The sequence below is a fragment of the Erpetoichthys calabaricus genome, chromosome 1 (assembly GCF_900747795.2).
Source record: "Erpetoichthys calabaricus chromosome 1, fErpCal1.3, whole genome shotgun sequence".
Classification (NCBI taxonomy): Eukaryota; Metazoa; Chordata; class Cladistia; order Polypteriformes; family Polypteridae; genus Erpetoichthys; species Erpetoichthys calabaricus.
Window position 1 is genome coordinate 102,324,426 of NC_041394.2, and position 23,445 is coordinate 102,347,870.

General features: G+C 37.0%; 1 protein-coding gene across 1 annotated transcript in view; it reads left to right on the plus strand.

The window, feature by feature from the left end:
- Positions 1-23,445, plus strand: part of LOC114653961 (girdin-like) — a 159,808-nt gene that overhangs the window by 119,980 nt on the left and 16,383 nt on the right. The window contains exons 22-25 of the mRNA XM_028804485.2: positions 6,138-6,299; positions 6,496-6,773; positions 16,239-16,382; positions 16,718-16,904. Of these exons, the coding sequence (XP_028660318.2) occupies positions 6,138-6,299; positions 6,496-6,773; positions 16,239-16,382; positions 16,718-16,904 (771 nt within the window). The remainder of the gene's footprint in view (positions 1-6,137; positions 6,300-6,495; positions 6,774-16,238; positions 16,383-16,717; positions 16,905-23,445) is intronic.

Sequence of the window (23,445 nt, forward strand, 5' to 3'; positions counted from 1 at the left end):
CTCCCGTTAAGGGTTGCCACAGTAGATCATCTTTTTCCATATTACTGTACTCTCACTGCACCACTCGGAGTATTTATATCACTGTATCTGAGTGGGGAATCACAGCAGCAGCTGATCGGAAAGAGAAATATCAGTATACAGCATGAAGCAGACGCTGCCTGAGCCACGGCAAAACGCTTTAGAGACTTCCCAGTACGGACTTCGCGGTTTAGAAAAGGTTTCATCCCAAGAACTCTAAACGCACTCAATCAGTCTATCAAGTGCTCCTTGTAGAACTGTTTACTTATAAGTACAATTACCTCACTGTAAACTTGCATTACAGTTATAATATTGCACAAAATGCGCCACTTTATAAAGCGCGTATTTACATATGATGACGGTATTCATTTTTAAGATGAAATGCAGCAAAATATGTTGATTATATTATACAGATAAAACTTTAACTTCATTTAAATAATCTTTATTGTTAATAATTAAACATGCAAGGACACGGTGCCGCAGCGCTAGCTAGTTCAGGGATTGTTCCTGCATTGTGTTGTATTCTTACTGGTGCTGACGCGACACTGGAAGGATAGATGGATATAATAATTAAACATGTACTACGAAGATATTTCAATGTTCCATAAAAGTTTTGAAGAATCGGCGTTTTAAGCCTACAAATGGCTTCACGTCTATATAGCTGATTGTGTGGCGATTGGGTTTTTGGAGAAAGAAAAGTAAGGACAGGAATTGGAGGTTAGTACGTTTGAAAGAGACAGTACTTCTGTAATAAATTATTTCATCGAAGGTCGCGCATGGCGCCGCAAGCCTCTTGCGTGAGACATGAACAAGCACTGCTCCACCGTGTTCCCATGTTTAATAACATGCTTTCATTCCTATCATCATGAAAAAGATATCACGTATACATCTCAGTATTTTAATTATTCAGAGAGCTGTAATATCACGAATGTAATGGATTGTGTGTCCTGTCCGAGAAAGAGAAAGCCCGTTTAAGAAGCAGGTAGTGATTCACACATGTAGAGCACATAGAAGATCAAATACAGAACAAAGCATTTAATATGCCACTTTAGTTACAATGGGATTTGAGAAACTAGTAAATTAAACGACTTTAAGATGAAGTTTATGATGTTCTACTTTAATGGCAAAATAAACTACGTGATTAAAGTGGAAATTTCGGGATTAAAGTTGACATTTCGTGCTTTTTTCCCACTGTGTGCCTATTTTTTTTGTCTGTACCCTAATAAGCTTTCATATGACACTCAGACGGTGGGCTACGACTCGCCTTTTCACGGCGACTTTGATATGTGATTTCTTTTTTATTTCGGGCACTGTGCGACTTTGTGAACTTGAGCCTTCGAGTTTCTCCGACACTCTGTCACTCGATCAACTTCCTTTTGTTGATTATACCACTGTTTAAACCAACAAATAGAACGTTTTTCCTTTGCCTCCACTTGGTATTCGCTGAAATTCTTATATTTCCCCCCGTGCTTTTCCCATTGTCTTTTCACAGAAGGCTATTTATATTGATTTGCATATTCAAAGAGCCGTAATTCTGGGAGGAGTTGGGGCGGGACAGAAGGCGCGTGCACGTACGTTACTTTTCACGCTGATCGGGATTTATGTAGTGGAAGAACGTGAAAGTTTGCATACGTACAGATTTCTGCATCTGAATTTTTCATTGCGTACGCACATTCCCACTTTTGTGCTTACACCATGTTATAGTGTGAGTTCTACGCATGGCGTTATACATGAGGCCCCTGATCTCTGGGTTTATAGCATGTGCCCTCAGTGTTTCTAAAATATGTTTATGACAGCAAAACATAGTTGAAAATAATTATTTTGTGGATTTTTGGCAAAAGCAGAATACCAGTACTGTTCTCTGAATTTTAAGCAGTTTCCGAAAATCATTGAATTATTACAACATGCAGATAATGCAGTCATAAGGTTGTTTTTTGTGTAAATACTGAGGATATATTTTTTCACTCTCTGCTAAGAGAGTGATGCATGCATAATTCCTTTCCTCTTACTTTCATTTTTAGGTAAATGACTTATTGCTTTAACTTACATCAAATAGCCGAAGAGGTGAGCTGGTTTATCAGTGGTGCCAGTTACATGCATCTCTCCTGGCATTTATCTAACTTGTAATGGCGATTAGTTTTGCCATTAAAAGCAGATTTTAGATGTGGAAAAAGGAAAAATACAAAATATACAAGCTGAATTAACCTCTCTTATGTAAAACAGTAAACTAACTCATAATAGAGGTTTCATAGAATGTTTATCTGTTTTAAGATAGATAAGTTTTAAATAAGAGATTTTGAAGTTTCAAAAATGTGTACAGCGCATAACATAAATCAACGTAAATCAATGAAATTTGAACTTTCCTGCCAAATTTCCTTTGCCAAATTTCCGCAAAATTGGTTCAGTGGGAGCCAAGACAGACATTATGAAGGCAGTAGCGTGCTTATTGGATTTTAACTGAATGCACCTAAAAATGGTGATCAGGCTAATTAAAGTAAGCAAAAATCAGTAAGCATAACATTCATTACAGGAATAAAGGAAAAGATGGAAAGTCATATATCAGGAATAGGGGAGATTGTGTTTCAACAATATGCCAGATTTCTTTAAGAAAGCAACAGAAGTATATGAACAGGACAGGTACATATAATATTATTTATTTGGTTGTTCTGAATGCTTTTCATAAGGTACAACGTGAGAGATTAGGTTTTAAGGATTGCTATAGAGGTGGGTGCAAAACTGGCTTAAACATCAGGAATGAAGAATTATGGTGAGAGGAAACTTTTCAAAATTTGATTTAACCTTTTCAATTTAAGTAAACGGTTATACAGGGTGTATGACTAATTGTAGTTCAAATTTCTTAAATGTTTTGAAAGAAGTAGAGTTAAAATCTTTGTTGCTGGTTCAAGGTAAAATTATTGACAAAACTGAAATATCTAAAATTGCAAAAGGATTTACTATGGTGGATCCTTATTGTTACTTTAAATTAGGTTTTTCTTTAGGCTGCAACCCAAACACACATAGAATATAGACAATGGTTCTTTTTGGATTTCCACAACTCTATGTTCTTTGCTGGCTGAATAGCTTGTACTTGTCAGTATAGTTCTAATGTTCCAATGAATACTTACTCTACACTACACACTCTAGTATCTTACCCAGGGGTGGGCAAAGTCATTCCTGGAGGGCCGCAGTGGCTGCAGGTTTGTATTCCAACCCAATTGCTTAATAAGAAGCACTTATTGCTCAAGTAACACATCTGCTTCATTTTCATTGTCTCAATTGCTAAGTTTTGAAAACTTAATGTTTATTTTAGTCTTAAACAGCTGTATTTTGGTTTTTAATGGCTCCTTATTAGCAATAAGATACAAATAACAAACGAAACCAGCATTTCTCCATTTAGTTTGTTTCCATTTATACCTGTGTGTATTTATCATGCACTATTTGGTTTTATTAAATACTTGGTAGGAAAGTGAAGAGAAAACAAGTGAAGGACTGAGAATTAGTTATTTGTTTTAGACTTCAAATCATTTAAGTGATATCCTTAGAAAGGAAAAAAAATCTAGGATATGAGAATGACCTGACATGGCAGATTTAAAGCACTAACAAGCCATAAAATTAAATTATTGGCAAGGATTGTTTTCTAATTAAGCAACTGGGTTGGAGCAAAAACCTGCACCCACTGCGGCCCTCCAGGACTGACTTTGCCCACCCCTGATCTTACCTCACTACAAGAATCATAACTCACAAACCATAACAACAGGCAAAATATCTTTACCTAAAATGCGAAAAAAAAACACACTTTCTTTACAAGGAACAATTGAAATGTCTTTTTGAATCTACTGTAGAAGGCATGTTGTCTTGTATTAATTTAGAATGCAGTATGTCTGAGTAAATAAGTAGAAGTTGTGGTACTGTATGTCTTACTGATCTGTAAAGTATGAATGTTAATGAAAGCCAATGTTGGTATAATGTATCTTTTCGCTAAATAATTTCAAATGTTTTTGTATGATATTTATATTTTTTATTTGGAAAAAAATAAAATATTTTGTTTAAAAAATTATATTTGGAAAGTATGAACATTTTGTTAACAAGAAGTTCATTCAGAAAGAAGTGATCATGTTTTTGGACAGTATGGTCATGATGTAGTTAGCAATGATGCCTCAGTGATCCAGTGCCATGTCTCAGACATAGTGGACTTTCCATACTCTGTCAATGCCTCTTTGTGTATATGTGTGTGTTTACGTGTGTGTGTGTATGAGTGCAACTTCTCCCAACCATCCAAGAACAATTTGGTGACAAACAGTGCCTTTTCCAGCATGATGAAGCTCTGTGCCATAAGGCAAAAGTGATTACTAAGTGGCTCGGGGAACAAAACATGAAAATTTTGGGTCCTTGGCCAGGTAACTCCCCAGACCTTAACCCTATTGAGAACTTGTGGTCAATCCTCAAGAGGGGACAAACAAAAACCCACAAATTCTGACAAACTCCAAGCATTGATTATGCAAGAATGGGCTGTCATCAGTCAAGGTTTGGCCCAGAAGTTGATTGACAGCATGTCAGGGTGAATTACAGAGGTCTTGAAAAAGAAGGGCCAACACTGCAAATACTGACACTTTGCATAAACTTAATGTAATTGTCAATAAAAGCCTTTGAAACTTATGAAATCCTTGTGCTTATACTTCAGTATACCATAGAAACATCTGACAAAAAGGTCTCAAAACACTGAAGCAGCAAAATTTGTGAAAACCAATACTTGTGTCATTCTCAAAACTTTTGGCCACGACTGTATGTGTGTTTTCTCAATAAAGTCCCATTTTCTTCCTACATTCCAAAGTTGTTAGGTTAATTGGCAATACTAAATGGGCTCTATAGGGGTGTGTCTGCATGTTTGAGCCCAGCCTTTGTCCAGGTTTGGTTGCTACCTTGCACTGGATGCTACTGGGCGAGGGTCAGGCACCCCTGAATAAGATTAACCTGGATAGAGAATAGTAATTATGATGATGTTTGTGCTGACATGTTTAACCTGTACATGTAAGAGGGCTTGAGCTAATTAGCTTTCAAAAGGAGAGCCACATAGTCAACAGTATCATTCTTCTATTAATTTCCTTTACCTGCCTATTTTTTAATTAGTTACTATTGGAGTTATTTTCGGCAGGACCCAACTCTGGTCCATCTCAGAAGACACTCAGAAAACTACACTCACTCATTTCAACAGTTTCACACTTACGTGAAACACTATGTGCTTCTGTTTTGTGTGTGTGTGTGTTTAGATCTATATAGAGTAAAAAATAAATTTACATTTTAGAAGTCTTTTGTGTTAGCTCTATATATGTTAAAAAGTAAATTAAGAAGAAAATATTACCAATCCCAGACACTAGGCTCTTATGACACCCGATCTAAACTTTAAATTCTGTCTCATCTACTCATGTGGCCTTCATGATTTTTGTATAATTTCATCTTTATAAAGTATAATAAGATAATATTACTATAACAAAGCGCAACTGTGTTTGCAAAATTCATAAATTTCATTTGATTTTAAAGTGTGTAAATTATTCCTTAATTTCCTTATTTTAATAAACTAAAATAATTCTCATTTTACATTTGTTTCAATCATTAAGTTGGTTATGATCTACAACATGCATTAATGTGGTGAGATAACATGTCCTAGCTTAAATTTGTGCAGTTTTATGCAAAGCAAACTTGTGCAGTATGCTCCAAAAACTCCCCTTTCCACAGATACTTGAGTCAAGCTTAACAGTTTCTTTTAAGAAACATGGTTGCACAGCTTATAGTATTACACCTTTAAGGTGCTTGAACTCTTGTTTTCCCTTGTTCATGTAGGTTTTCCTCAGGGTATTCCATTTCTTTGTGTAGTGCTAACAGATACAATTGCCTTTGTTAACAACTTTAAATTGTTTTGTTGTTTGTAAACATTTGAATGAGCCTTGTGAAAGGCTTCAGCCTCTAGTGATACTGACAGGATAAAAGCAGGTTTAGAAAATGAATGATTATACAATATGTTAAAATACATAAACATTCCTTATGCTGTTGAATATTTTCAGTGGATTTTCTTACTTATTTGTTTCTCCTAGTGAATGATTTTCTTTCATTTTTCTTCTCAGAATGCATCATTGCTGGCGGAAAAGCACTCATTGTGTGCTCAGCTGCAACAAAGTGAGTCTCGCATTGTACGGCTTCAGGAGCAAGTTGACACTCTGCAAAAGTACTTGCTGTCTATACAGGAACAGAGCACTGCTTTACAGGCTCTTAACACTCGGTTACAGGTGAGATGCTGGCATGTGTTTTCTTCTGTTGTTTTTCTTTAGTTTGTTGTGGTACGAAACAACTTAGTTTATCTTGTCATAGATGTTATGACATCACAGTAAACACAATATCAAAACATGCTAGCTTACATTTATGCAGTTTTGATAGTTGAATGGATAGGTAGTTACTACTTTTGTTACTGTACTGTTGTTTCAGGTGGAAAATTCTGCCCTCAGTTCCCAACATGCCTCTCTTGTGGCCCAAAGTTCTCAAGCAGAATCCCGGTTAGCTGGGCTTGAAAGCGAGAACCGAGCCATGACCAGAGAAAGAGAGGAGGCCCGGGCCTGCTATGAAGCTCTGCGTCGTGATCATGAAAAACTAGTGCTGCTTCATGAGCGCCAGGAAGTTGAACTGGAAGGACTTGTGCAGAAGTACAGCGAACTCAAGGGAGCATCTCGTAGCCAAGAGCTTAAATTCAAGGAGTTGGAGGGAAGGTAATAGGCACCAAATACAAATTCAGCTGTCAGACTTCAGTTTCAAACAGTAAATCATTTATTAAATATCTTTTGTTGAAGAGCACTTTATATTTTGAAGGCCAGGATCAGAACTCTACTGGTGGTGAGATGTCAATGAAAATGTTGCCATGACAAATGCTTTTCCACTTTTAGCTACTAGCAAAGCTTTTATAGTTTTTGGATTTTATACTTAGTGATGGCATCCATCCACCTATCAATCCATTTTGTAACCAACTTTTTAATAAAATCTTTATTGTAGAACACAAAATACCAACATCTTAAACAAATGAAAATCAGTTTTAACATGTAATAAAGTAAAAACACAATGCCCAGACCTCACTCCCCAGATCCCCACCAAAATCCAAAACCAGTCCTGCAGAGTTCATGGTTATACATGACAACAAAAGAAGAGCATGTGTGGACTGTCAAGTGAGGAGCAGCACTGCATCAGTCCCATTAAGGAGGTGATAAGATAAGGATTAGGACTGCAGTGACAATCAAGGAGCAAGCATGCGCAGACTAGCTCTATAATTTCTGACTATACAGTATATATAAATGTATGGATGAGGTGTTTTATTGATTCTTGCAACTGAAAATTCGAAAAGTACCAAATTAAAAAATTTCAAAGTGTAGGAAAGGGAAAGGGCATAAGTAGTCTTTCCTGCAATAGGTAAGTTCAACTTTTGCAACAGTTGTTCTTAATTCAGTCTGACGCATATCAGAAAGTTAGAATAAAGAAAAGTCTAGAATCAGAAAAATGTGAGGAAGGAGAGGAATATTAATAGAGAGAATGGATACAAGAAACATAGGCACACCAGAAAAAAAAACTAAACACTGAAGGGCAACCACAAAACATGTGAATGAAGGTGGCAGTATATTCAAGGAGCAGATAGTTAGCTTGGAGACCTATCCCCAGACAAATAGGCTGAGGTGGAATGTAATTGATGAACAAACTTTAATTGGGTCTGTTGATAGTTTGGGGTTCTAGGCTCCAAATAAATATTTTAAAAATTAAACTCAATGAATTTAAAGAAATATGGGGGGTTCCCAGTGCTACACCATCTTAACTGGTAATGAGTAATGAGCTGCCTTGCATTAAATATCATAGAGTGGACACTGTTTTTTGGATATGGAATAGTGTAAGTGAAGGTGGGAAGCCGGAGCAAATGAGACTTAGTACTCCACTTGCTTTAAAACAGATCTAAGTTCTAAATAACAGAAAAAAGAAGAGGTAAAGATAAAGATTGAAATGTTTAGTGATTGGAATGTTTGAAAGCCCAAGTCTTTACATATATCACCTAGAGTATTACTGAGGGGTTCAGTTTGCCTAACTTTGAAGGCATTGTGTCACATCTGAAGATATATACTATCGGCTGGTGACTCCAGAAATCAGATGAAACCCCAGACAGCAGCCCGGCTGGTGACTCCAGAAATCAGATGAAACCCCAGACAGCAGCCCTTTCAGTCCTTTCCAGTCCTCATTGAATTCAGATATTCTTTCTGTTTAGCTTTGATTATTGGAGAGCCGAGTATATGAGCTTATAACTGATTTAAACTTGGAATCAGCTAATAACTCCAGGAAGAAAGTTGAGCCTGGAAAATGTTGGTGTTTTTAAGCAATAGGTTTAGTTTATTTTAAGTGAAATTAATTTAGTAGGTAAATTGCATGGGCACTGTATATTTCAAACTCAGCAAAGAATATAACTTGGCATCTGTAATCAGTGCTCATCACACAGGGGTCTTTTTTCTTCAAGAAATGAGAAATGCACCTCTAAGCCATAAATTCAGATGATGACTTGTCTTAAGTTAATCCAGCAGAGTAACCTATAGTAAACTTCCAAATAATGCCTATAATAGCAATCTAGATATATGTGTGGTCTGAGGGAATTACAAGACACCACCCCTTTTGTTATTTGAATTCAGATTGTGAACGTTCCAAGAGGCAACTGACAAATTAGCACCCATCAAGAAAAAAGAAAAGATTACATAAAAAGACCATAGAAAGAAAGAGAGGAAAAACAGCCACAAACCCTCCTTTGCCTGTCATTCAGGACTTAGGCTGGATTTATACTTCACGCGACGCATACTGCAGCGGATGCTCCTGTTACGCAAGTGTTGTAGTGTTTATACTTGCGTGCGTACTCTGCGTAAATCTGGAGGAATCCACCAGGTGGCAGTGCGAGATATTATCACGATGAGAACAGGTTCGGCTTCGCTGTGTTGTGAATTGCCTGGGACACCCATTAAATTCCGATGACACCTAACCGCAATATCTCTGAAAAGGATGTTTAATGATTAAATCCATCAGTCCAGGGATTTGTCCATTTCAGCTAGCACGAACACGAGGCAGAAACAATCCCTGGACAAGGCATCAGCTCATTGCAAGGTGAATACAAGTACTCACATACACTAGCGTAATTTTAGTGTAACCAAATCTGCATATCTTTGGAAGGAATCTGGAGCACACTGTGGAAACCCAGCAGGAAAACATGTAAACTCCAGGCAGGGAATACCAGCTACGTGACTCCCTGCAAGACAGTAGCGCTACCGCTCCGCCACCGTGTAACCCCCATGTGTGTAATTATTAACAGTATTCATTATTTAAACGAAATTACCGATTTATCTGTAACATGTAACATTCATACTTTAATGCATTTCATCATGAAAGTGATATCAAGTATAAATCTAAGGATTCTAAATGTGCAGAGAGTTAGAATATCATATATTTAATGTGCTCGATGTGGCAATCTATGGCTGGTGATCCACTGCTGTCAGGACCGGATGTAAGCCCTAGAAAAAAAAGACGGCACAGAAGACGGTATGTGAGACTTTTAAAATGTATTGTGTCATTATTATCGGGAATATGCGACGCTTGAATATAAAAGCACCATAGATACATCTGTATGTTGGCATTTTGCTTCACCACATCGAACCATTCATCAAACATGATACCAATCTCGTAGGATCCGCAAAGCTTTCTGTCACATGTAGATGGCAAACAGAGATTCTGATGTCACATATCCAACTTATTGCTGGTACTGCAACTCGTGCACACGTCATGCTCAGAGGACGCATCAAATGAATGCTGAGAACGCGTGGCAGCCATAATGCGGGCGCGTACGCGTTCTGAGCGTGAAGTATAAACGAGCCCTTAATTGTGACAAAAAGAGCAGGGCATATTCCCTTGTTTTGCCCATTCAGCAACATCAGAAATTATCCCCAGTAGGCTCCTCTACAGATCTCAGTCCTTCCAATTCCAAAATCAGCACCCCCACAAACATCAAGCTGCCAAGTCTGCGTATAAAAACATCAAAGAAAAGCCATTGAGTATGCAAAAAGAAAATATGTAGACTCAACAACCTCCCACCTCCCCTGTGCAGCATGTAAGCCACATGGAGAAAAATGGAGTTAGCATGTGCTGATACAGCACGTAGGCTATACACAAAAGTAGCAATTTCTAAAGTAATTAGAAACAGAGAAGACTGTTTAGAAATAAATCCAGCTCAGGAGAGGGAACAAAGCCTTGCTGCACCTTGAACCATTTTGACGGGAAGTGCTATCTGTGATCCCAGAGAAATTTGAAAGTGACCTAGAACTAAAATACCTCTAAACTGAACAAACAAAAAATTAAACATAATTCGTAGAAAAGTTCACTGAACTGTAAAGTCAAAGTACAGCCAATAAGGCATCTCCTTACCAGGGCAAATACTGTATATATTAAAAAAAACTCCCATAGCCAAAAATTAAAAGATAAACACATAAGAAAACTATCAGTAATAGATTATTAAACCCCAAAATACAATATTTTTGGTGAATAAAGAAATATGACCTTTAGTTTTACCCGAGTTCAATAATTAACAATTTAAGAAAAAGAATATGATGGTACATTGGAGTATTTAAATTCATGGGGGCTTTTCACAACAACAACGACAATTTATTTCTTATATAGTCCAAAATCATACAAGGAGTATGGGCTTTTACAGGCCCAGTTTTTTTGTCAAAGCTGCTAGCTCCCATTGGTGAGTTGTCCTCCATGAGACGGAATTTCCTTGTTGGCCTGGAGACCTGCTTGTGTGACCTTGTCGACCCAGAAGGCATTATTATGAAGCAGAAGGTAAGGCTAATTTAAGACCATTATCTAACCTGCATGTTGTAGTCCCTGTATTTCCTAAACATATGTAGGGTGTCCTGAAACTGAATACATTTCTTAAAGAACATATATCATGAATTTGTCATAGAATCAATTTGTAATATGCAAATGCTTTGATTGGTATGCACTTTAAAGATGTTATTGATGGACTTAACTATTGTTTCTACACACACCCCTATTATTATGACTAACAGTTCTATGATAATACCACACATTGAAGTAATAATATGTTTTTATTTAAATGAGTAATAACCATTAAATACAGTAATCCAGGAGAGACTAGCATTTTTATATTTTCAGGGTTTTTATTTTTAACATTTAATCTATTTATATACACAGCTCAAATAATTTAATTGCTAAATCTCATAATATGACTAGCAAAATGCGACTTCATTAATATTATGGAAATAAGAATTGTAGAGGGGGAAGAAAATACACAAACATGACAGTAATTTCAATTTGTCAAACCTAAAAAAGCACAGAGAAAACATTAAAATTATTGAGCTGAGAGCATAAAACAAATATGTTTAAAATTAGCATAGGACTCATAGGACAGAGATTTGTCTCCTCCTCATCCTCCTCCTCCTCCTCCTCCTCCTCCTATGATTTTCATGGGCAGAATATCAAGGCACAGCCAATGTCAGGATCTATCTTCTTGATGAGCAACACATATGGAGGTGTGTGTGTTTCGTGCATTGAAGAGACAGTATATTTATTTTTAGAAATTGTCTACCCATAGATGTTAAAAATACAAAATTATTTTAGCATCAGAGACAGAAGTGATCTTTTCTTGTCAGAGTATGCAAGATCAGACAGACTTAAAACATCCATAAATCTTCCTTATTTCAAAAATCAAACAAAAGCAAAAGAGGAAGTCAAAATAGGAAGTCAAAATGAAAACTAAACCTTCACGAACCAGAAAGACGAAGGCCTTCACTTTGAAGAAGGCTCTTTCCATTTGAAAACATATTTCATATCTTCTTTGAATACATGTGACATATTGCCTGGATCTTTTGTACAGTATACTTGTGACATCACTTTCAAGGCAAGTGTACACATGGGTGTGCTTGCCAATACTCATAGTCCCAAATCGCATGTAAAATCTAGATAAGTGCATGACAATCTGTATGTGGAAAAACAAGGTTATAACAAACAATTTGGAAAAAGTCATGTCAAACCCATGACCTACTTTCTTGCACACTGCCCATCAACATGCTGGATTCCAACAGAATCAGGTGCAGCCACCAAAGGCATTAGAGTGACTTATCAAGCAATTGGAAAATATTTTAAGAAATAGAAACTTTTGCTCCTCTTTTATTTCTAGGATTTTGTCCAGTATTTTGAGAAGATTTATTAAACAGTTCAGTTGCATCATACTTTTCATAATTCCATTTATTAAGAACACATCTGTTAATTTGAGTGGACAATAGAAGCACAGGGAATATTTGACCAAATGGAAGAATGAATTTGGTTTATCGTTTACCTTAAGACATCCTAAGACATTCTTGTAATCTGAAACTGAGGTGGATTCATTTTCAAGTTTGCAGAAAAATAGCTGACTTAAAAACTTGCCTCAGAAGGGTAAAAACATGGGCTATAAGGTACCAGTTATCATTTTTGTGTTTTTCATTGAAATAATTCTATCTTTAAGCTTCCAATTATAAGTGGATCTTCAAGTGTGAGTTTTAGTAGGTTTATTGGCAGTCTAAGTGAGCTACCGAAGCAGTCTGGCAGTTAGCATTTTGATATTGTGTGTGACTTTTTAAAGCAGCATGAGGCAACTAACAAGTTCCACTTAGGCCAAAGTAGAATTGCAGGTGCATCAGTCACAAAAACTGCACATATTTTCCTGTGTCAAAGGAAAAAGCAACCTAAATACTAACAGCATATGACAAACATGGACAAACTGCATCAAAAAAAGAAAAACTAGTCACAAGTTGAATCTCACTGATGGGGACAGACAGACATTTCACATAATAGTTTCTAAAATACACCCTCAAAAATTACCACAGAATTAGCACCTATGTGACCCAGTCTTAACAGAAACTGTACATCATGAATTTCACAACTTTGGAATTTTCAGGAGGGTAGCCATTCAGGAACTTCTTATATCCAAGGCTCAGAGATGCATTGCCTGGTCTAAGGTGCACCTGAGCTGGACACTGGAGCAGAAGAAACATATATTGTGATCTTATGTGTCATCTTTTAGCTGAACTGAAATTAGGCAAAAATAGAAAAATATGTAAAAGCCTGTACACAGTGCTGTACTGCTGTTTTATTGAATCCATCACCTATTGTCTACACTCCTCTAGTCATAGATGTTATTATAAATTTACCACAATCTTATAATTTGGCAGCCATTTTAATAGTCTGTTATTATTCTCTTGATATAAATGCCCACAAAGCCTGTTAACATTGACTGTATTTATTGTTATATACCTCCAATTACTCATCGGTTATGGATGTTAATACTCTGTGGAGAAGCATGGTAACAGTGAGAGTATGTCATAATCTTTATTGCAGACATACAGTTTCAGTGCAGTTTTGCACAGGGGAGAATGTGTGGCTGTTTATTTAGATTTATGAAGCAATTACAAAACATTTCTATATTTTATGCATCCTTATTAAGTCATTTAGATATTGGGCCCAATGACCAATAAGACAGTTATGTCCATCACTTGTACAGTGCATCCAGAAAGTATTCACAGCGTATCACTTTTTCCACATTTTGTTATGTTACCGCCTTATTCCAAAATGGATTAAATTCATTTTATTCCTCAAAATTCTACACACAACACCCCATAATGACAACGTGAAAAAAGTTTACTTGAGGTTTTTGCAAATTTATTACAAATGAAAAAACTGAGAAAGCACATGTACATAAGTATTCACAGCCTTTGCTCAATACTTTGTTGATGCACCTTTGGCAGCAATTACAGCCTCAAGTCTTTTTGAATATGATGCCACAAGCTTGGCACACCTATCCTTGGCCAGTTTCACCCACTCCTCTTTGCATCACCTCTCAAGCTCCATCAGGTTGGATGGGAAGTGTCGGTGCACAGCCATTTTAAGATCTCTCCAGAGATGTTCAATCAGATTCAAGTCTGGGCTCTGGCTGGTCCACTCAAGGACATTCACAGAGTTGTCCTGAAGCCACTCCTTTGATATCTTGGCTATGTGCTTAGGGTTATTGTCCTGCTGAAAGGTGAACCGTCACCCCAGTCTGAGGTCAAGAGCGCTCTGGAGCAGGTTTTCATCCAGGATGTCTCTGTACATTGCTGCAGTCATCTTTCCCTTTATCCTGACTAGTCTCCCAGTCCCTGCCACTGAAAAACATCCCCACAGCATGATGCTGCCACCATCATGCTTCACTGTAGGGATGGTATTGGCCTGGTGATGAGCGGTGCCTGGTTTCCTCCAAACATGACGCCTGGCATTCACACCAAAGAGTTCAATCTTTGTCTCATCAGACCAGAGAATTTTCTTTCTCATGGTCTGAGAGTCCTTCAGGTGCCTTTTGGCAAACTCCAGGCGGGATGCCATGCCTTTAACTAAAGAGTGGCTTCCGTCTGGCCACTCTACCATACAGGCCTGATTGGTGGATTGCTGCAGAGATGGTTGTCCTTCTGGATGGTTCTCCTCTCTCCACAGAGGACCTCTGGAGCTCTGACAGAATGACCATCGGGTTCTTGGTCAACTCCCTGACTAAGGCCCTTCTCCCCTGATTGCTCAGTTTAGATGGCCGGCCAGCTGTAGGAAGAGTCCTGGTGGTTTCGAACTTCTTCCACTTACGGATGATGGAGGCCACTGTGCTCATTGGGACCTTCAAAGCAGCAGAAATTTTTCTGTAACCTTCCCCAGATTTGTGTCTCGAGACAATCCTGTCTCGGAGGTCTACAGACAATTCCTTTGACTTCATGCTTGGTTTGTGCTCTGACATGAACTGTCAACTGTGGGACCTTATATAGACAGGTGTGTGCCTTTCCAAATCATGTCCAATCAACTGAATTTACCACAGGTGGACTCCAATAAAGCTGCAAAAACATCTCATGGATGATCAGGGGAAACAGGATGCACCTGAGCTCAATTTTGAGCTTCATGCCAAAGGCTGTAAATACTTATGTACATGTGATTTATCAGTTTTTTATTTTTAATAAATTTGCAAAAATCTCAAGTAAACTTTTTTCACATTGTCATTATGGGGTGTTGTGTGTAGAATTCTGAGGAAAAAAATGAATTTAATCCATTTTGGAATAAGGCTGTAACATAACAAAATGTGGAAAAAGTGAGGCGCTGTGAATACTTTCCGGATGCACTGTATGTCTCTTAAAACCTGTATTATCTTTTTCCACTGTTGCCTTGTATTACAGCACCTACCACCTGTAGCTGTTCTTAAGTCTACAGAATACACAGTGCAAAAGGTTCTTGATTCATTCTGAGCAGAGATTAGGGCACAAATACTTGGTCCATTTGAAAGTTAATAGTCCAGAGAAATATCTATAAATTCTTATTTTATGTTAGTGATTTAGTGATTTTTATGCTCAGGTTATGTTACAGAATTTTCGTGGAAGTTTTGCGTTATAAAAGGAACACATATGTTCACAGAAAACAATTTAATGATGGGTCTTTTGGTAGAGCATCATGTGTGGACAAGTAATGCTTGAAACAATGTTACATTTTTTATTGTAAATTGTTATTATTTCCAAACCATACCAGGGGTTTCAAATGAGTACAATTCTAGATGATTTTATACACTGTTGGGAAAAGTATGTGTCAGTTTGATTTTCAGGTAATGAATCAAAATCAGTTCTCTATGATATATACTATTTCTGAATTTGTGCAACACATGGTCTAACTGAAGTCAAAAATGTATATTGTACAGTTCTTAGTCAATTCTGATCATGTAAAATGTGTTTGGGTTAAGTGGGTTGGCAATGCTAAGTTAGCCCCTGATAATGTGTATATCGGTGTGTTCCCCTTGCAATGGGCTGGTGAACCATTGCTAACCTTGAATATTTCAGGATCTTTGATTTATAACTTCAATATCAAAAATATACTCTTTCTTGGCTCTCTAGATGGGTGGTAGAAGGGGTATCTGGTGTGATTTGAATAATATGTAGTACTATATGTCTTCCTGATCTCCAATTTACTCATCCTACTGTGGACAAGTTCATTATTTATCAATGTTTTTGATAGTAACCCTTTTAATGGTAACTAAAATTGACTTATTTCACTAAACTATATAAGATGGAGGTAAATGATTATTTGTTTATGGAACCTCTTGTGAATTGTAGGTACAGTGCACTCATGGAACAGAAATCTTCATTAGAAGAAAAGGAATCATCACTAAAGGCAGAACAGGAGAGACTGGAAATGCAAGGCAGAGAGCACAGACAAACCCTGGAAAGGCTTACAAAACTTCAAGAGGAAAATGAACGGTGAGGAGGGTGGTGTTGTGTAACACCTATCTGGTGTTCTACACCACAGGCATCTGCTTCCTTTAGCTGATCAAGTCAATATTTCTGAGTATTGGAGATAATGAAGATGCTTTCATTGCGTTTTATATTCCCAAATATTAGATGACAAATTTAGAAATGGAATTACAATTCTTTATTACAAATCAAGTAGCAGAACAGTGTAATGATATTAATCATGAAACATTATTGTTTTCTGTGTTAATAGCCTTCTGTACTTTACTAATTAGTCCCTTCAATCTACAATACCCTCATATTTTAAAGTTAAGTTAACTGTTTTGATTTAATCTATGTTTTAGTTTGGAACACTTCAACAAGGAAACAATGAAGGTCCAAGAAGAGTTGCATTTAGAACACAAGTCTCACAAGAGCCAACTGACAAGCTTGCAGCTTGAGAAGGCCAAGCTTGAAGCAGAAATTAACAAGTTCAAGGAACAGAATCAGCAGCTTGATATTAACATTACCAAACTAAACAATCAGTGTGAGGTAAGGGTCAAAGTCATCAATAATATTATTTTGTTGTGAAATTATTTCTATCATATGGGTTGATTTTTGCTTTGGAGTCATTTTTTCTATTGAACTTGTCTTTGTACAGCTGTCATCACACTGTGAGACAGAAAGGCCATCTGCTTCATAACTCCAGAAATTAATGAATTAACAACAGTTTAGATAAGAGCAGACCATTTAGCTTTAAATATCTTATCAACCTCTATTCTCCCAACTTTAAGCAATATATTTTCAATGCGAGATTATTGTCGTCTAGTGTAATGGTTGGTACAGTAATTTATTTCATATTTCTGTGGTTCACTTTGTGACAAAACGGTTTGTAATGTGATAAATTTCCTGTTACCCAGCTTCCATCCTTCCCTCTCATGTTTGTGTTGAAAACCTCAATTTTAAAGTAACAGCTGACATCCACCGTACATTAAGAATGATCTTTATGTTCCAGTCATCTCCTGACTTGATTGAGGGCCCTGTCCGCAACATACGAAGGGTATCCCCTAATGATCAAGAAGCTCCTCATTCTTAGTGCTTCATTAGAGAAGTCATCTTCATTATTGCAGAGTCCGAGGAACTGTAAAAGAGGTTAGGAGTTTTTAATATGTCAGAGATGTAAACAGCTGTAGAGAAGGTAACTATGTGACTCAGTTAGCTTGTAGTATTATATATTTATATAAAATGCAAAATTAACTGACTCATTCATTCACTCACTCATCAACAAAAACCATTATTCCCCATTTAGGTAAAAAAGCTAAAATTTGGCGGGATGGTGTATCTAGGGCACTAGGAATCCGCTAACAAAGGTCATTTTGATGTGTTATTGTTTAGGGGTAAATAGAATACAAATACAATAGAGAAACCAAATACCCCAAAATCTCAAAAATGCTTTGACTGATTTCATTAAAATTTTGTGAAGTCATAGAAACAAAAAACCAGCTGACACATGTTTTATATTTGTTCATATTTGTCAGTAATAATTCTATAGTTAGTGGCCTATTTTAAGGCATCCTGTATTTTTTCTGCTCAGTGTAGACATGCTGCCATTTGAATGTCGCCAGCATAATTACGGCACTCGCCAGCAGCATTGAAAACAAGTGGATAAGTGGAAGTGTTTTGCCAAGGGAAAAGAAACAGGGTGATATGTGTTGTGACCACTGAAGTAAAAGAAGAACGGTTTACCAAAGCTGAAGTAAGGCGTGGTTACACTTGAGGTACACTATACACCACAAGTCCAGCTGCCAGGTAGGGAAAGAGAAATGCAGGAGGAGTTGGATTCCTTGCATACAAAACTAGCCCTACCTGATGGTGCTAGCATAATTCAAAAGGGAGAGGAGATGAATGTTCAATGCATGCACTTATCATAATGGGGGACCCAGATGCACCCTTCGATTTATTATACCCTAAACTGCACATGTAGACCTCCATAGTTTGGCATGCACAGAATATTGCCATCAAAGTGCCATGTAAGGGTACGACACCTTTGTTAAACCTTTACCTAGGGACCAAAAATGCTTGCACCTACACTGACTGTACAGTATGTGTAGGTCTTGATATTATTTCTTTCCTATTAGGTGCTGTTTGCAATTTAATTTATTCTTTAAAGTACATACACCAACTACTGAAATGCTTACATCATGTACTGAAATGAATACACTATTTTTTGTGTCAATAAGTAGTCAGCACACTTATTCACTTTGCCAGTGTTTTCTTCCCCCTAATTGTATCAATACATACAACATATGTTGGTATTTTGTTTCATATACTATATATGAACATTAACAGACCTGTAAAAGCTATAGAAATTGAGAAGGTTGTGAATTTTTGCATTTTATGCTGTAAACGTCCTGTGGAACAGAATCTAGCTGTGAGCATTACGCGACTCACACTGTGGTGTAATGTTGTACTGTAAATCTCATGACACTTGTTATTTTATTTATAGCACAGAAAAATCTCTTCATTGGTATTTTACAGATAGGTTCCATTAAACATAGATTTATATTGCATTGCGTTTTAACATGTAATTCCATGCTTAAAACCACTTACTCCAATTCCATGGCTTAAGGAACTGTGTTGGGGGGGGGGGGGCTATACATTTTGGTATATAATATAAACACTTCAAACAATTCATTTATTGCATGGGCCATCTAATTGTGGAACCTGTAAATGTCATTGCTTATTGTAATATGTTAAAGTAAAAAATGATTCAGTATTACAATTTTATTGTCTATGACTATGGCAAAAATTGAAAATACAACTGAAGAAAAACAAGAAAAGTAATGCTTGAGTGAACGATGTAAGCAAATGAAAATTGTTAACATATAATAATCTCTCTAGTATAAAAAAAATCTTGGGACAAGACAAGACTTTTTTTCCTGCGACGAGACGTGATCTTTTAAAGAGAGACAGAGAGACACTTTCACGTCCCGTGAGACGGTCAAGTCACATCATACTTACAACCTTTGGAAGCAAGTCTTGTGAGACGGTGACTTTTGCAAGTCACGCCCTACTTGCAACCATTTTCAAACAAGACTATGGTCATCTAACCTCTCAGTTGTTGTAATGCTTTTGGCAAACACATTTTCCATGCTCTCAGCTCGTGACAATTTTTGGTGCCAAGAGATTTAACCACGCCCAGGGCCGGAAAAAGACAAAGTAGAACGTCGCAAACAATTCAAAAATGGCACGATACACATGCAGAGCATGTTAGAGATAATGGAAGTAGGAAAATTCAAAAGCCTCAAAAAATGATAGTAAAGATCGCATTAGCGCAAACAAACGGAAAATATTACTCGATTAAATAATGGAAAAGCGAAAAGAGATTGAATAGTGTTTGAGGATGTCTGGGGGAGAAGAGACACAAGGCAGTGAGACAAAGGGACAGCTCTGTACAGGCTTTTAAACGTTTGAAGTGCCGCACGAAATGCAGATCACGCGGCACGGCTGCAGCAGCAAGCCAGAAGCTGATCGAGCAAAGAGGAGGTAAAAAAAACAACTGTTATTTGTTTCCCATTGTATCACTGTTTAAGAGGGGTTTCGGAGGAGTGACCGCATCTCCTTGGGGTGTGTTCAGCCCCCCCTCTTCACAATGGCGTGTAGCGTAGATGGGGGGGGGGGGGGGGTTTGGAAGGGGTAGGCAAGCGAAGTGCAGATCATGCAGCACGGCAGCAGCAGCAAGCCAGCAGCTGATCAAGCAAAGTAACTACAACGGCACTTAGCGCGCCCCCGAGTAATAAAAATGCTAATAATAATCCATTGTAGGACAGACTGGCATCCATTTTGCCAAGCTGGAACACAAGCACATGCCGCTGCCAGACACTCATAATATCAACTTCTTCTCACTGGGCTTCTCTTTGGAATGAAGTCCGTGGCTTATCTGATAAAGGATCACTCATCAAGTGAAATTTCAGGGACAATTCTTCTGGTACCAGTAAAACATTTGGCTCAAAGAAAGAGCTATAACTCAAGGATTGACAACCTTGAGGGACAGCTTTGCACCAATGGTCAACCTAAAAAGATGGGCTTATGTGCACCAAAGAAACCAGTGACAAGGTGTCCCCTCTTGCCTTTAAAACACCCTAGTACATCCTAACTCATTGGTACCCACAGCAAGGTCACTGCTTGGCCGTACAGTCTGCTGTATAGCAGAAACCACAGTGCTTAAAGGGTCTGGCTGCAACAAAGTCATGGCAATCCCTTCTATTCCAAAGGGTAACCAGGGCTGGACTGGAAAAATGGAAAATTGTATGTAGCAGAAGTTGAACAAGGGGTGCCAGTAGTCCAAGCCTTGCTAAAGATAACATGTGTCCGAGCAAAGGAGGGCTGTACACTATCCATGTGCTGGTCTTGCTGAAAATGGCAACTGAATGATCACCAGTTGCTCTGAAGATGTGATTTTGCTAAAAACAAGAGGACTGACACAGTGTGTTTAAACCTCAAAAAGAAACTGCACTACCGTCCCCAACCTCAAGGTTTGACCACTGCAAAGAAGGAGACAAGCTACTAATACAAAAAAAAGAAAGCATGCTGAAGATCATTCCACATGTCTGGAAGAAGATGACCAGGACTTGCTTACACAAGAAGTATAAGTACACATACCTAGATTCCGAGAACTATTGATTGTAACTTAATAGGTAGGGCAAAGCCAACTGATGTACTGTATTATTGGTGTAACTGTAACTGAAAGGTAATCTTTGTGAAGGATATGAATATGGCCCTTTTTCTCAGTGGGAAAAGTAACATGGTGACATAAATTAAAGCAATCAAGTAAATGTAAACAATCAGATTCCAATTTGTTTTTTATACTGTCAACATTAATATTGAAATCTCCCAATACTAGAAGAGCAGGGCATAATGAACAAACATCAGTTCAGAAAATTCAGAAAGAAATCCACACAATTCTGAAAGTGTGATGACAGTTAAATATCATTAATGTAGGCTGGCAGCTAAACACTTTAAAAGCTAGATATTCAAAAAATATAACTCTTAACAGAGGAACTGACTTTTGTTTAAAAGATGAGCAATAAACTACTGCAAGTCCACCATTTTTCATTTCTGTGTTTTAGCCAGTTTTGCACCAATGTACACACTGTACCCTATAGTTGCACTTATTTCAGATTGCTAGCTTTTGATGAGGTTTCTAATCAAAATCTTTTTTGAAAATTAAGATAATTATGTTATTTGCTACTGGCAGAAACACATCAATAATTTATAATAATTTTATATAATTATAACACATTTATTATTTTTATCAATACTTGTTGATATCATTTTGTGAAGTTATTTTCATTGTTGCAGTCATTTAGGAGTTCCTGATCTTGAGGATGCAGTGTGTTACATAGAATGTGATATGCATATTGTGTCATATGTGACGTTATGTTGGCCATAACCATACTTAGAGACTTGTACTCAAGCAGCCAAACATGTTAGGTTCACATTCTCACTTTCAGTTAATTTGATTCTTCAACTTTAGTGTTGCCGCCATAGTGTATATATATATATATATATATATATATATATATAGTATATATACAGTATATATATATATATATATATATATATATATATATATATATATAAAGAGAGAGAGAGAAAGACATTAGAGGAATGTTTGGTGTTTGTAACCCTGAATTTTGGACATGGGCAAATGGGAACACCACCTCCTGTTTTATTATAGGGCTAAAACCTGTTTAGCTAAGACTCCATGAAGCACATAAAGTTTGTTTTCTCTGTTTTGTTACTTTTTCATCCCCTTCTGATCATTCCTCCACTGTGCATTTTCATTTAAGAAACATTAATTTTTCATAAATATTTAGATTTGATTTTTTTTTTAGAGTTTTGTTTTTTGGTATGGAGTTAGGTGGTACAAAGAAGTATGCCCTGTCAGAATTTATTTGAATTATTAAAAACATAAATTCCAACAGACAATTAAATTTAAGGTGGTTAGAGGTTTGCACAGAGACCTCATATTTTATATATAAATGTCTACGTGTGGAAATGTGTGTGTCTGTCTGTCCGGCCAAGAAGTGAGAGGTGGAGTCAGGATAAGGGCTCTACCTCCGAGGAAACAGAAACTCGCTTAGCCACTAATGCACAAGCGATGCAAGTACGTCGGCAAAATGAATCCTCCTAGGAGAGAGACACCCAGAGTAGTTTCTTTCAATTACCTGACATCTCTACATTTCAATTTTTTTTCTGATGATTTCAATAGTTTCTGGGCTTTTTCCAGCACGGGCTTGCACAGCTAGTAAGGCTATAATGGTATGTTTGATAGGAATAGAGAAGGGTTTAGAGTCAGGTGTTTAAAGAAGAAGGTTTTAAAAAGTAAATAAAAAAATCTATGAATATTCATCAAAGACATATAGTAAGACTTTGAAATAGTTAGAACAGTGGTTTAAATCATCTTGGCTCTTGCAAAAATTCTAAATGGATAACAACAATATAGACAAATATTCTTGAATTTCAGGGCCTACTAAAAGAATAACAAGATCTTGATTATTACATTAACAACTGCAAGAAACTGGCATAGACTATAAAGTGGCGGGATTTTAGGGTCTCAATTGTACGTCTAATGAGTAAGATTATAAGTTCATTGCTTTCCTTACTAAGCTGTGATTCAGGCAATTTTTATGATATTCTGCAGAATTACAGTTTAATGGAACATTGATGCTCTACAGTGAACACATTATGTTTGGATATAAATCTAGCTCTGCTTTACAAGTTTTTTTCACAAATTAAGAGTAGAATTGTTAACCAGTTAGACATTAATCAGTATTCATTGCAGGAAATTAAAGCTTGTTTTTAATGTACAATTACTTTATTAATTATGTTTGAAACATTAGGAGTACATTAAAGGATATGCTTGTGGTTAGAGCTGCTGCTAACATTCTAATAAATGAAATATTTGACTTGGAAATGAGCCACCGATTTCAGAAACCCCTTTCTACTTTCATCCAGAATGTCAGTGTTTGACTGCCCCAGCCTTTTTGTTTCTTTTTGGTCAAAATTTTACAGTAATAAGCTAGTTGAA